This window comes from Brassica napus, chromosome C8 (assembly GCF_020379485.1).
Source record: "Brassica napus cultivar Da-Ae chromosome C8, Da-Ae, whole genome shotgun sequence".
Taxonomy (NCBI): Eukaryota; Viridiplantae; Streptophyta; class Magnoliopsida; order Brassicales; family Brassicaceae; genus Brassica; species Brassica napus.
Window position 1 is genome coordinate 41,693,123 of NC_063451.1, and position 14,480 is coordinate 41,707,602.

General features: G+C 42.0%; 4 protein-coding genes and 1 pseudogene across 5 annotated transcripts; 2 read left to right on the plus strand and 3 right to left on the minus strand.

The window, feature by feature from the left end:
• Positions 1-407: 407 nt before the first annotated feature.
• On the minus strand, positions 408-1,828 carry LOC106411589 (cyclin-U3-1). Of its 2 annotated transcripts, none has more exons than XM_013852375.3 (3): positions 1,592-1,828; positions 1,017-1,444; positions 408-935 (listed from the first exon to the last, which is right to left on the minus strand). In XM_013852375.3, exons 2-3 carry the CDS (start codon positions 1,415-1,417, stop codon positions 671-673), a joined length of 666 nt encoding a protein of 221 aa, XP_013707829.2. In that variant the 5' UTR covers positions 1,418-1,444; positions 1,592-1,828; the 3' UTR covers positions 408-670. The 2 variants fall into 2 exon arrangements, with proteins under 2 accessions (XP_013707829.2, XP_022563260.2); XM_022707539.2 differs by having other exon boundaries at positions 1,017-1,447; positions 1,592-1,807.
• A 199-nt stretch (positions 1,829-2,027) lies between these two features.
• Positions 2,028-4,297, plus strand: LOC106415712 (RAN GTPase-activating protein 1). The gene is made up of 2 exons (XM_013856478.3): positions 2,028-2,188; positions 2,461-4,297. Exon 2 carries the CDS (start codon positions 2,466-2,468, stop codon positions 4,071-4,073), a length of 1,608 nt encoding a protein of 535 aa, XP_013711932.2. The 5' UTR covers positions 2,028-2,188; positions 2,461-2,465; the 3' UTR covers positions 4,074-4,297.
• Positions 4,298-5,128: 831 nt separating this feature from the next.
• On the minus strand, positions 5,129-5,724 carry BNAC08G32700D (outer envelope membrane protein 7). Its single transcript, XM_013856833.3, has one exon. The coding sequence runs from the start codon at positions 5,639-5,641 to the stop codon at positions 5,369-5,371; it is 273 nt and encodes a 90-aa protein (XP_013712287.1). The 5' UTR covers positions 5,642-5,724; the 3' UTR covers positions 5,129-5,368.
• Positions 5,725-11,140: 5,416 nt separating this feature from the next.
• LOC125591215 lies at positions 11,141-12,469 on the plus strand (annotated as a pseudogene).
• Positions 12,441-14,414, minus strand: LOC106411753 (ribosome-recycling factor, chloroplastic). The gene is given in 10 exon segments (XM_048764955.1): positions 12,441-12,735; positions 12,867-12,923; positions 13,003-13,139; positions 13,142-13,211; positions 13,307-13,348; positions 13,439-13,550; positions 13,644-13,837; positions 13,921-13,987; positions 14,068-14,185; positions 14,259-14,414. Coding segments are annotated over 10 exon segments (894 nt in total). The 5' UTR covers positions 14,338-14,414; the 3' UTR covers positions 12,441-12,717.
• Between the last annotated feature and the right edge of the window lie 66 nt (positions 14,415-14,480).

The window sequence follows — 14,480 nt, forward strand, 5'->3', positions numbered from 1 at the left end:
TCCAGTAGCCACACAATCTATACATAACTAGCCACCTAACCTCAGATCTAGGTAAGCAACTTTGACGGCTTTGATCATACAGTACATCCCCACGGCAAAGTAGATAAAAACTCTCGTGGGATCAAACATCTGGAGATCGTCAACAAGATGGCCGTCAAAATTATGTTTCAAGCAGTCCCATGACGATCCAAGCGGCGACCACTCACCGTCTTCAATCTCACCATCGTCCTCTGGGCTCCGACTCTAATAGAAAGGACCGTGGTGGTGGAGAAGGCAGCGGTTCAGGTGGACGTGGTAATGCATGCTGAGGTGGTTGCAGCTCCTTTTCTGCTGCTGCTGAAGCACTACAACCGCCTGAGATCAACAAGGGTCCTCGAAACAGCAAAACCAATATGACCTCCGGTTGCTTAATGTGAATTGCAGCAACGAGGAAAGAGTTGCCGCATGATGTTTATTTAAAATGGAAAATTTATTTTAGTTGCAGTAACAAGGAAAGAGTTGCAGCAACCTCTTAAACGGTACTAGCTAGCTTTGTGAGAATTTAAGAAACTTTATACTAGACAAAATCAAAGTATGTGAATTTTGCTGCTCACAAGAATCAAATTTGCAAAAGAATGATCAACACTACCAAACACACACAAAAAAAGAAACCTATCTTACAATTTCCTTATCAGCGTGCAGTAGTTTGAGAGCAGACTGACTCTGGTGTGCTCTTCCGCCAAGTCTCTTTATCGAGTCGGCATGCTTCTTTTATAGGCCACTCGATCTGGATCCCGTCGCTGTTCTGTTTCTCTAACTGACAACAGTGCGCGTGAAACGTGTGAGGATCCACCTGAAGCTTGAAGTCAAGGGCGAACAACAACTTCATCTCCAATCTGTTCAACTCTCTCGTGCTAACACCTCCCACTCTGGCGTAGTAAGCATTGTTGTAGTACCTGCACAAAAACAACATCAATGAATCAAATGATCAAACGAAGCGAGTGAAGACACATGACTAGTCGAGGAGGTTGGGTCACCTGTCGTCGAAGACTTTAGCAGCTAACATGACACTTGTAACGAGGAGGCGGTGGACATTAAGGGGTGTGAGATGAGCTCGTGTCACGTCGAGAAACTGAAGAATGTAGACGTACGCAACGACGAAGCAAGAGGGGCTGCAGCGAGAGTAGATGAAGATGCGATCCAAGTAGTCGGAAATGGTGATCTCAGGGGGAGATCTACCGTCAAAGACGGTCACAGCAGAGTGTTGGAACTCTGGGGGAGATTCGTCGCGCAACAACAAAGATCTCTCGAGAGATGAAGCGAGACGTGAGAGAAGTGTGGGTGGCTTCTTCAAACGAATCTTGCCCTCTACAATAAGCCCTAGCCTGAGGTAGACACCCGAATCAACGAATCCAGGATCAGTTGCGAGAGTTTCCATTTTTGTTTTTGTTCTCGATTAGCGAATCTGCTATATACATTAATCGAATTAGCGATGAGTAGTGGTGAGCTAACTCTTGAAAACCTAATTCCTCTCTCTACCTAACTACCAACAATCTCTAGAGAATTCGAATCCACAGTACATGCGATTTGGAGATTCCAGATGGCAACTTACAAGATCTGTTAGTGTGGCAGAAGAAGAATGAATGAATGAAGAAGCTTCCGGAGATGTGAAGAGAACAACACAGATCTCTATCTCCGCCGCTTCACCATTCTTTGCTCCGTAGCTACGAGTTGAAGCCGCGAATCATTGTTACGAAGAAGAAAGAGGAAGTTTCCATTTTTACGTTTATTTAACTAACAATAACAAGATCCCATTTTTTTTTTATTTTTTTTTTAAATTTTAATAAACATGATAAAAAAAATGGAGTAAAAGACAGAAGGTGTGGTGGACAGTTCACCGTCGGTGACTCCACCTGGCCCACCCACCTTCTTCAATCGCCGTCGCTTCAAGCAACCGAATGATGGGCTTTTATCAATAAAGGCTTATTATTACTGGGCTTTGGGCTGGTTACAGGGGCTTTATTGACTTTTCGTTGCGTAGAATCAATAAACCCTAATTAATCTTCTTCTGCTTTTTCATCAATTGGCTCTCATTTTCAGTTGAGATTTCAAAACGCAACCTTGCCTCCATTAAAGCCCCCTCTCCTGCTTTCATCTCCAAATCGCCGGAAACTAGAGAGATCCATTTCGATACCGCTGAGAAACGAAGGTGAATGAGAACCATTTTAACTTCATTCTGATTTTCATATCCTTATCGCATCTCTCGTATCCACTGTTGTCGCAAAGTTTTCTTCTTTAGGCTTTTTTGGTATCTACAATAGAACATTGAATTAGATTATAATTATATCTCCAACGCCTTCTGCGTTTTTCGATTGGATCTACACTTAAGCTTTGTCTCCATGGCTTCTATTTTTTTTTAATATATTTAATAATCAGATTTGAGCAATGTTTGTTAATTATTTTGTCTTAAAATTATTACAGAAGCCATGGATCATTCAGTTAAAACCCCACCTGTTCTATCCGTAAAGATGTGGCCACCAAGCAAGAGCACACGCCTCATGCTCGTCGACCGCATGACCAAGAACATCACCACCCCTTCCATCTTCTCCCGAAAGTACGGTCTCTTGAGCCTTCAAGAAGCTGAGGAGGACGCCAAGCGCATTGAAGAACTTGCTTTCGCCACCGCCAACAAACACTTCCAGAGCGAGCCTGACGCTGATGGCACCTCCGCTGTCCACGTCTACGCTAAAGAGTCCAGCAAGCTTATGCTCGAAGTCATCAAACGTGGTCCGCAACAGGTTGACTCCGAGGCCGAGGCGAACAACGATGGGGACGCCTTGTTTGATTTATCTGGTGGACGTAGAGCCTTCATTGATCTAGAGGAGGCGCGGGAGCTTCTGAGGCCTCTCGCTGAGCCGAACAACTCCTACACCAAGATCCGTTTCAGCAACAGGAGCTTCGGCTCCGAGGCTGCTAAGTTCGCTGTCGGCGTCTTGTCTTCCGTCAAGGACCAGCTGACCGAAGTGGATCTCTCGGACTTCGTCGCGGGGAGACCGGAGGCGGAAGCGCTCGAAGTCATGACCATGTTTTCGTCCGCCTTGGAGGGATCTAACCTCAGGTCTTTGAATCTTTCCGACAACGCCTTGGGAGAGAAAGGCATCCGTGCGTTCGCCTCTCTCATCAAGTCTCAGCGTGGCTTGGAGGAGCTTTATCTCATGAACGACGGCATTTCAGAGGATGCTGCGAGAGCGGTCCGCGAGCTGCTTCCCTCTACCGGCGAAATCAGGGTTCTTCAGTTTCATAACAACATGACGGGAGACGAAGGAGCGATCGCCATTGCGGAGATTGTGAAGCAGTGTCCGTCTCTGGAGGATTTCAGGTGTTCATCCACGAGGATTGGTTCTGACGGAGGCGTTGCGCTCGCTGAGGCGCTTGCGTCTTGTAGCCGCTTGAAGAAGCTTGATCTCCGTGACAACATGTTTGGAGTCGAAGGTGGGGTTGCCCTGGCAAATACCTTATCAGTGTTGAATGAGTTAACTGAGATCTATATGAGTTACCTGAACTTGGAGGATGAGGGAACAGAGGCGCTTGCCGAAGCTCTGATTAAGTCTGCTCCTCGTCTTGAAGTTATAGAGTTGGCTGGGAACGATATTACTGTAAAGTCCACTGGGAAACTGGCGGCATGCATCGCCTTGAAAGAGTCTCTTTCGAAGCTGAATTTGTCTGAGAATGAACTCAAAGACGAGGGGACTATCATAATCGCAAAGGCACTTGAAGAAGGTCATGACCAGTTGGCTGAGGTTGACATGAGCACCAACATGATGAGAAGAGCTGGGGCGAGGGCCTTGGCGCAAACTGTTTTGAAGAAACCTACTTTGAAGCTTCTGAACATCAACGGAAACTTCATATCTGAGGAAGGTGTGGACGAGGTGAATGACATGTTTAAGGACTCAGCGGACAAGCTTGGTCCTTTGGATGATAATGACCCGGAAGGAGAAGATTTTGAAGATGAAGACGAAGAAGAGGAAGGCGAAGAAGACAATGAACTGGAAGCAAAGCTTGGAGGTCTGAAAATCAAGCAAGAGGAGGAATAGGGAGAGGTGACATGACGTGATGCTCTTGTTGCTATGTAGTTTAGGTTCAGTGTTATCTCTTTTTCGCTCTTTATGGTAAACATATTTTTAGTAATGTAAGGAGGATCTAAGAGTGTTTTTCTGATGATCTATTCCCTTGAAAGGAAATTGTTTATCTTCCAAGGAAAACTAGAATTGTTGTTGTTGGTCTCTTTGGTTATGAATTTAAATGGTCTTTTAGTTGATACAGAACAAGAGAATCAAGGTTGGATAATCAGAGAAACGATCATATACACACACATTATCAAGGTCATATAACTGGAAGATTCCTCTTAGGAAGTCCATAGCTTTCTTTGTTAGCTCGATGCTCTGCAAGTCAAACCAAAGGAACACATCCTTATTGTAACAGAAAATTTTAGAGATATTCTCGTAGACAAGACACACCTGATCAGGAGAATGCTTTGCTGGACCCGGTAGTAACCCGTCGTCGAGTTCTAAACTATCATTGTAACCATAACTCGGACATGGGATTCATCTACTGACGTGGGTGGATGCTCCAGACTTCATTTCGGGTTGACCCGCCACGTGCGCGATAACCTTTTATCATTAGGCCTCAAGGATTTATCTTACGCGGCCTCTTTTTTTTTCAATTTATACCAATCGATTATGAAGCTATGAGCTATCCGTTACCCATACGATTCTTCCACTTCTAAAAAATATCTCTCTCGTTTTTGTTTAGAGCAAAGTGAACTATATAATGTTCAGTGTTTCATAATTTTTCTTACTATTTGTACTCCGGTTTCTTTTCCATTTTTCTTGTGTTGCTTGATGAAACTACCTCTGCGAATCTATTCACTAATAATCTTGTTTTATTCTGCCTAGTAAGAAGTAACAAAGCTACCACAAGCAACAGCCAAAAATACACTCAAAACTCACTTCTTTAGAACCAAAAGATAACTGAAGATACAAAGAGAAAGAAACACGAAATGACCAAGCGGATATTACCAAAATGAAGAAGAGAGATACCCAAAACATTTACTGGTGTAAGTAAACAAAACCCAAGGCAACTAGGAAAATGCAATCAAATAGTACATCGTATCTCATTGGTTTATTATTCCATCTCGGGAATTTTATTACAAAAACAAAAGAAAAACAAGATTACCTTAACTTAAAATCATCGTCAAGGCAATAAAAACCGAACAATATTACAGAATCGAAGAAACAACAACATAAACACACAAAACATATTTGCTTATAAATATTATTGATTACGAAGAAATTATACGACATGTCTCCCGCAGAGGCTTTTCTCACCTTTAGGCGTCGGACGTGGAAGGAGCTGTTGCATCGTCAGTCGTGGGAGGAGCTGTTGCATCGTCGGACGCAGGAGGAGCTGTGTCAGCGTCGGCTGTGGCATCCTCGGAGGCTGATTTATCCTTTGATGAGTTAAGTTTGTTGAACAATGGCTTAAACACGAACTCTACCGCCAACCATGCGACAGCTAAAGCTCCGACAACAACTGTCGTTGTTTGTTTCTTGCCTGAAGATTTCTCCAGTTTTGGAAAATGAATTTCTGGTACTTTATCCATTGCTTCTTCTTCCTCTTCACTTGAACGCTTCTTCTTTTTCTTAAGAACCGAACCTTTTTAAAAAAGATAGGGGCTATGTTTTTGGCCAATTTTATAAAAACATTGAGGTGATAGCGTCTTGAACCGTCGATGGGAATAATCGACGGTCAAAAGTTTGATGAGTAGTAAATGGGCCGAATATGGGCTAGAATGGGCTTATTGCTAGGAAACAAATCTTGGCTGTATTGAAAAAGACAGGTTTGGTTGATTCCAGTGTCCGAAATGAACCTCAGTCGAACAACGAAGATAAGACGCAAATAATGGCCTCACGTGAATTCCTTCCAAAACTATTATTGGATTTCATGAGCCCCCCCCCCCCCCCCCCCCCCCCCCCCCCCCCCCCCCCCTCTTTTTATACACGTTTTTCTATCAAGGCAAGGGCAATCTTATTAGAGAGCATTACACATATCGTTTTAAAACGCCTACACGGTGATTTTGTACATAAATTATTTAATTTAGAGTATGATGCATATAAGCAAGCAACAAAAGACAAAGCAAATTTATGATTCTTCAAGACTGTTAGGCTCTAACCCAAAAAGAGTAATAAGGTGTTGGATCAACTAAACCAGCTTAAGACCATCAAATTCAAAACCACGTCTCAGTTAAAACTTGTAACAATCACTTGGACAAAACGCCCAATGCAGACGATATACATCATAGAGACGGCCCATATTGAATCAAAGAATCTTAAAAACACTCTTTATTAGAACTCTTAATGCTTTAGAAAATAACTCAAAACTAAAGCTCTCTCAACTCACAAGTTATACCACACATTGGTATCTCCTTATATATAACTCTTAAGTTCCTAAACTCATTAGGAAACATATCTTATAGATAACTCTCAATCTATATAATCCTAATCTCATTAGGATAACTTAAGCTTAACTCTACATTCTCCCCCTTAAGCTTGATCTCTTCATTCTTCACATCTTGAACTCCAATGAATTGTCTCATCTCTTTGAACTTGATTCTCCCAAGTGCTTTAGTAAGTATATCAGCCTTTTGTTTCACACCAGCGACAAGCTCTATACTCACGGACCTTTCTCGACGCATTCTCTGATGAAATGAAACCTTGTATGAATGTGTTTGCTTCGCCCATGGAACACCGGATTCTTAGACAATGCTATTGCTGACTTATTATCGATCCTTATCACGACCTTCTTACTGTTACCACCGAATAACTCACTTAGAAGATCCTGTAGCCATATTGCTTGCTTGGCGGTTTCAGTTGCAGCCATAAACTCCGCTTCACAAGAAGATAAAGCAACTATCTCTTGTTTTTGAGAACACCATGTGATTGGATTTCCACCAAAGTAAAAGATGTGTCCGGTTGTGCTCTTGCCATCATCGGGATCAACATTGTAACTACTATCACTATAACCAACCAATCCTTCTTGCGGTCTTGCTTCAAAGATCAAACCGTGCGATAGGGTTCCTTGAAGATACCTCAAGACTTGTTTCAAAGCGGCTTTATGGGACTCCTTAGGATTGTGCATGTACCGACTTAGGATACCTACACTACACGCTAGGTCAGGTCTTGTATGTATCAGATAGCGCAAACAACCAATGTTTCTCTGATACTCCCTCTCGTCTACACCCTTCTCTTCATCCGCTCTGCCTAGTTTAAGACATGCATCCATCGGTATCTGCGTCGAGTTACACCCTTTCATTCCAGCCTCCTCTATGATCCTTGCTGCATATTTCTCTTGACTTAACACTATACTTCCTTTTCTCTGCGTGACTTCTATCCCAAGGTAATAGCTCAGCTTACCAAGGTCAGTCATGTCGAATTTAGCTGCCATATCCTTCTTGAAATCGATTATCATGCCCAAGCTCGAGCCTGTTACCAATAGATCATCGACATACACGGCCACCATCAACAAATGTCCGTGCTCTTTCTTCTTATAAAGTGACGGCTCCTTGAGGCATCTATCAAATTTCAACTCATGAAGTGTAGCGTTGAGTTTTTCATTCCAAGCCCTTGGAGCTTGGCGTAGACCGTATAGTGCCTTTCTTAACTTATAAACTTTAGTTTCTTTTCCTTTGATGACGAACCCCTCTGGCTGTGATACGTAGACTTCTTCCTTTAAATCACCGTGTAAAAATGCTGTTTTCACATCAAGATGATGTAGCTCCCAACCATGTGAGGCTGCAACTCCAATGATCAAACGAACTGTCTCTATCCGTGCAACGGGTACGAACACCTCATCAAAGTCTATTCCATGTTTCTGTATGTATCCTTTAGTAACCAGACGTGCCTTGTATTTGTTGATACTCCCATCAGAGTTCCTTTTAACTTTAAAGACCCACTTCAATCCAATTGCTTTACAATTCCGAGGGAGATCAACTAAACTCCAAGTATCGTTCTTCACAATCGACTTGATTTCGTCTTCACATGCATCTCTCCAAACCTTTAGTTCTTTCGCATCTTCATAGCTCCAAGGTTCCTCGTTCACAAGCATCAATAGATGTTCGCATTCTAATTCGCAAAGTGTTTCATACATCTCATCTTCTTCACACAGTAGCTCGTAATCATCAAGATAGCTCGGCTTATTGATCGTACGGGAGGAGCATCTTAGGACCACTGGTTCTTCTTCATGATCACTTTCTTCATCCTCGAGCTCAGGATCAGTTTCTTCTTCTTTTATTATAGCTTGGTCACATAATCCTGTTTCGTGATATCCAAAAGTTATTACACTAGTGTCTACTTCTTTCTGTTCATGTATCCACTTCCACCTCTGTTCTTCATTAAAGACCACATCTCTACTAACCACTATTCTTCTGGTTGTCGGATCAAGTAGTCGGTAAGCCTTTGTTCCCGGCTCAGTTCCAAGATGAACCAAAGCACGAGACCTATCATCCAATTTTCTCAGATGTGGTGTAGTAACCTTTGCGTAACCTACGCATCCGAAGACCCTCACGTGCTCAACGTGCGGTTTCTTCCCCTTAAAGCTCTCGTATGGGGTCTGAAGTACTAGAGTTCGAGTAATGATCCTATTGATGAGGTAGGTTGAATGCCTCACTGCCTCTCCCCATAGAAAATTTGGAACATCCATATGCTTCAAGATGCTTCGTGTCATCTCTAGAAGCGTTCTGTTTCGTCTCTCGACGACCCCGTTTTGTTGTGGAGAGTATGGGGCCGTCAAATGTCGTTTAATGCCCGAGCTCTCGCAGTACTCTTTGAATTCGACTGATGTAAATTCTCCCCCCCCCCCCGTTTTGATCTTTGAACCTGTCTCTTGTTCAACTACGGTCTTAAACCGTTTGAATTTTGTAAAAGCTTCACTTTTCTCCTTTAAAAGAATACTCCACATGTATCTAGTATGATCATCTATTAAGACGAACACATACTTGTTTCCTCCTGCGGTAGATGGAGTGATTGGACCGCATAAATCTCCATGTATCAGCTCTAATACTCTAGATGCACGGTAAGAGCTTGCTTGCGGAAAAGACTTCCGTATTTGCTTCCCACGTAAGCATGCCGCACATGTCTCCTTCTCGACTCCAAAACGAGGCATACCGACCACCACATTCTTTTCTACCATTAGTTTTAGGTTGTTTAGACCTATGTGCCCCAAACGTGAGTGCCACTTCGAGGACTCCTTTTGATGTACCAGCTGCAAGCATCTTGTATTCTCCACCTCCATGACTACCTTATACAATCGATTTGGAGCTCTTTTTGCTTGCACAAGAAGATTGTTATCACGATCATACATGAGCAAAGCATCTCCTACCATTCTGATCTCACAACCTGACTCGGTGGCTTGCTCGAGGCTTATTATGTTACTTCGAAGATTAGGAATGTAGTAGACGTCAGAGAGTATTTTCTTCTCTCCATTCTTTGTCGCAAAAACAATTGAGCCTTTCCCGGTTATATCTATTCGCGAGTCATCTCCAAATCTCACCTTTCCTGTTATACTTCTATCTATCTTTGAGAAGTATTCAAGATTTCCTGTCATATGGTTGCTGGCTCCATTGTCTAAGTACCATAACTTATCTCCCGCTGAAGTGACGTCAAGCTTGTTAGGAATGACATTCCGTTCGTTAAGGTACACAATTTCATGAACCATTAGTTCATCAGCTTCATGTGTAGTGTTTGCTTCACTTTCTTGTGTCTCTTGAAGCTTTAATAAGCGATCGGGGCCGTTTTGCGCGAAGTGCCCTAGCTTATCACATCTGAAACACACCACTCTTGATGCATCTCTGTCTTGGCGGTAATACCCTCCGCTCTGTTGACTGCCATAACGCCCACGTCCTCTTCCTCGATATCCGTTACGACCTCCTCTGCCTCGTCCTCTTGACGTGTCGTATCTCTCTTGATAAGGCTGCGACTGACCTCCTGAATCATTGGTGTACATAAGCTTGTTTTGCCCCTGATCTTCTTGATTCTCCTCTTCTTCTTCTTCAGAAACTCTTTCTTCATATGCTTTTAACCGTCCCACAATGTCCTCAAAGTTCGTTTTATTAAGATCAAGAACTTATTCCAAAGAGGCCACGATGTGTATATATTTCTTGCGGGGCAAGCTATGAAGAAACTTCTTAACCATCTTTGGTTCTTCAATAATCTCACCAAGGGCTGCAGATTTTGTTGCTAGTTCAGAAATTTTCCCGACAAAACCATCAATAGAGTCGGTCTCCTTCATCTTCAATCGACTGAAATCTGCTGCTAGGGTTTGCAACCGAGCCTCTCGCACACGATCAGCTCCCATATGTCTCAACTTAATCGCTTCCCACATCTCTTTTGAGGTATCAAGGTTTCCCACCTGAAGTATTAAGGACTCGGGTATGGATTGGAATAATAATGCCCTCGCGACATCATTCTTTTCTCCGGTTTTCTCCCCTGGATCAATGGCCTCCCAGACCTTATGGACTTTCAATGCCGCCTGCATTCGCATTGTCCACACAGTGTAGTTTGTATCGCTGAGCATCGGACATTTTATGGTTGATAATCCGCTGCTCTTTGTGTTGCTATTCACTGCAACAATATCTCCCATGATTTCTTCTTAGATTCAATGTAATGCTCTGATACCAATTATTGAATCAAAGAATCTTAAGAACACTCTTTATTAGAACTCTTAATGCTTTAGAAAATAACTCAAAACTAAAGCTCCCTCAACTCACAAGTTATACCACACATTGGTATCTCCTTATATATAACTCTTAAGTTCCTAAACTCATTAAGAAACATATCTTATAGATAACTCTCAATCTGTATAATCCTAATCTCATTAGGATAACTTAAGCTTAACTCTACAGCCCAGTATGCAAAACATATGATTCAGTTAAGAGATAGATGTGGGGGGTTCACCTTATAGATCATGATTCAAATAAAGCCCAATGCAGACGTTATCTCAGTAAACGTAGAAAAGCCCAAACTGAGGATGGTTCGTAGAGGAGGTCACGTGGGAAACAGTCGAAGCAGCAGTAGTAGTACTAGTAGTTTGTCGCTAAATCATATAAAGGGTGTGTGTTTGAGTGTTTTAATGCGAGAGTGTAACGAACGAACACACAAGTTAACAAAGACAACAAACTCACACCTACCAAACACAAGACGATGGCTTCGTTCCGCTTCCCTTTCTCGTTTTCTCAGCCCTCTGTCCCCAAACCACCGCATTCCACGTCGTCATCCACTCTCCGTCTCCGCAGTCGCCGTGACCGTCACCGTCGGCGGAGCTGCGATCGTGGCGTCGCGGAATCCCAGTGTCTTCTCCTCTACTCGTTCTTCTCCGTTACCGTGGGGATCTATAGCTCTTGCCGATCCTAGCTCCGGATCCACCGTTGTTGAGCCTAAAGACCGGTTTCTCGTTCCCGGCTACGATCGGAGACTCCATGAGATTACTCGGCGTGGGGCTGAGGAGGAAGAGCGTGCTGGGATTGAAGAACATCGATGTCTACGCATTCGGTATTTTTCATTCTCGGAATCTTTTGCTCCAGATACTTTTTGTTGCCTTTAAATTGATTTGATGAGAGCTTAATTTGTTTAGGCATGTATGCTGACTGTGATGATGTGAAGAAACTTGTTGGTGAAAAATACGCGAATCTTCCGGCGTCTGAGCTCAGGGGAAACAAGGCATTCATTGATGATCTCATGGAGGCCGATATAAAGATGACCATAAGGCTGCAGATTGTCTACGGCAAACTCAGCATCCGTTCCGTGCGCAGTGCTTTCCGAGATTCTGTCGGTAACAGGCTCAAGAAGTTTGGTGGCTTAGACAACGACGAGTTGCTCCAAAGGTTAACTAACTAACACAACAAAATTTCATTGTTTGATTCTTTGAGTTTAGCTGTTTTAATTATTTTCACTTGTGTAGCTTCACTAGCCTCTTCAAAGATGAGTATAAAATTCCAAGAAGTTCCACTATTGATATGACACAAGAACCGGGGCATGTACTCAACGTAGCAAGTAATAAGATACTGTCTATTTATGGTTATCGAAATAAATCGTCTGAGAGTGTCTTTTAAAAAATATATATATATTTATGGTTTTGTTTTTTTTTTATCAGTTGAGGGAAACCAAGTTGGGAGTGTGAAGAGCAAACTCTTGTGTAGGTCAATCTTAGACTTGTACATTGGTGAAGAACCGTTTGATAAGAATGCAAGAGAAGATTTTCTTAACAATGTAGCTTCTATAGCCGTTGACGACAAAGCAGCTCATGAAATTCAGAAGTAAAAGATGATAAAACAAACCAAGTGTGGTATTTGTTATCTTATTTTTTTTATAATATATACTGTTTGAGGTATTTTGAATGAAACAAATTAATACCTTGAAGGGTGGATGGGTTTTGTTTAGTCTAAATATGTACAAAAACAAATTAACAAGCGTTTGATGTACAGAGAGTGATCACTTAAGCATATATAAAAAGAAGAACAAAAGAGGTCTTCTAAGTTTTCCAGCTGAAAATAAATTTAAACTCTCGATTCTCTGAGGCATTCTTGTACCCCAAGAAACAACAGATTTTTTCCGAGAAAAGGTTAAAGAGGCAAAAGGAGTTGGAATGTTGTGGATTTTACCAGATCGTAGCCAACAACCATTTTAGTTACACCTTCAACAATTCCTGTGGATCCATATGGACATATGGGTACTTTAGCTTTATAAGCAATTAATGGCTACTCTACTTAGATCAAAGACAAAAAAATATAAAAACCAGATCCATTGACTCAAGAGGGGCTAAGTAGCTGGAGATACCTTCTCTTTCTGTTTGCAGAGCTCCTCTATCTTCTTCATGTACGTATCAACTAGTTTCTGCCATTACCAATAACATGTTTTGTCAGCCAACCTTAACCATTAAATACAAACTCTTGTGTGGGGTAGGTAGGATTACCTGCAAATCACTTGACATATCCTTCAAGTTGTCTTCAGACAGCTTCTTCTCCTGCGAAAAATGAAACTTGGTTTCCTTAAAACGACAGACGAAAAGGATATTACAAGGAATAAATAAACAGTAATATAAATTGCAAAAAAAAAGAGCTTAACCTTCTCGAGTTTATCACAAGACTTTAAGGCATCTCTCCTTAGGTTTCTCAGTGCAACCTATAAGAAATACAAATTATAAGAAAAAGGAGAAAGGCAATGATTAAGGAAAATGAAGAGTTTCAGTACATCATTATAAAAGAAAAACTAGCTACCTTCCCTTCTTCAAACTGTTTTGCTACAAACTTTGTTAGTTCCTGCAGTGGTGCAAATTACAAAAACATTAGGAAGAAGCATAGAAAACACACACAGTTTCCTTATATTGAAAAATTCATCAGAAGAGAAACCTTTCTTCGCTCAGAAGTGAGGGGAGGCAAGGACAATCGAATGACATCTCCATCGCTATTAGGAGTCATTCCAAGATCAGAACTCAAGATGGCCTTCTCTATAGCCTTCAAGCTATATGAAAGCATTTTGGGATGACGTATCATGAACCAACCAAGAGAACAACAAACAAAAATAAATAAAGAGCAGAAAGTATAATAATGTCACCTAGATTTGTCATAAGGCTGGAGCAAAAGAGAAGTACCATCGGGGGTACTGATTTGGGCTATGCTTTTAAGACTCACTGGACTTCCATAGTACTCCACCTCAATCTTGTCAAGCATAGCCACATTGGCTCTCCCCGTCCTTATGGCATTGAAACTAGTCCTAAGCGTTTCTATCGTCTTCTCCATTTTTGATTTCTGAATTTCACAAAACAGAATCATACATCTTTGACTAATCAATAACCAAAAAAAAAAACATGTAGGGGGATAGTGATACGTACAACATCCTTCTCAATAGCAGATTTCTCGGCCTCTATTTCTTCAATAGTTGCAGACCTTATCACCACTCTGCAATGGATTTTTCAGAGAATTTAGCCAAAAAATAACACTATCATCTCTTTTAAAGAAAAAGATTAAAAAAAAACTACCTCTTCTGAAGTGACCGCTTGACAACGGGGTCACGGGAGAGATTAACCCCCGCACCAAGCTTGACAAGGTTCTCGCTCCTTAAACAACACGCTATTACGCGTGACTTCCAGAACGAATCTACCAAATGTATATAAAAATAAATAAAACATAACGTTTTCGAACCAAACACACGAGAGTCTGATAGACATACCTGAGAGAGACTTGGAATCAGTCGGCCTGGATCGAAGAACCGGTGGTATGGTGTGAGCAGTGGAAGAGAGTGACGCCATGGCAGTAGAAGAAGAGATATCGTGGATAACTGGAACGCTTCCTGTTTTTTAGGATATATTTTTTTACACAGGAGGGGTTGAACGCTTCCTGTATGGGCCTCAAATAGTGACGTTGTATCGGCCCATTATCCAGAGTAAACTAA

Coding starts and splice junctions, on each gene's coding strand:
- LOC106415712 (XM_013856478.3), top strand. CDS start 2,466: ATGGATCATTCAGTTAAAACCCCACCTGTTCTATCCGTAAAGATGTGG.
- BNAC08G32700D (XM_013856833.3), bottom strand. CDS start 5,641: ATGGATAAAGTACCAGAAATTCATTTTCCAAAACTGGAGAAATCTTCA.
- LOC106411589 (XM_013852375.3), bottom strand. CDS start 1,417: ATGGAAACTCTCGCAACTGATCCTGGATTCGTTGATTCGGGTGTCTAC. Junction 936..1,016: donor GCTAAAGTCTTCGACGACAG/GTGACCCAACCT, acceptor GTTTTTGTGCAG/GTACTACAACAATGCTTACT.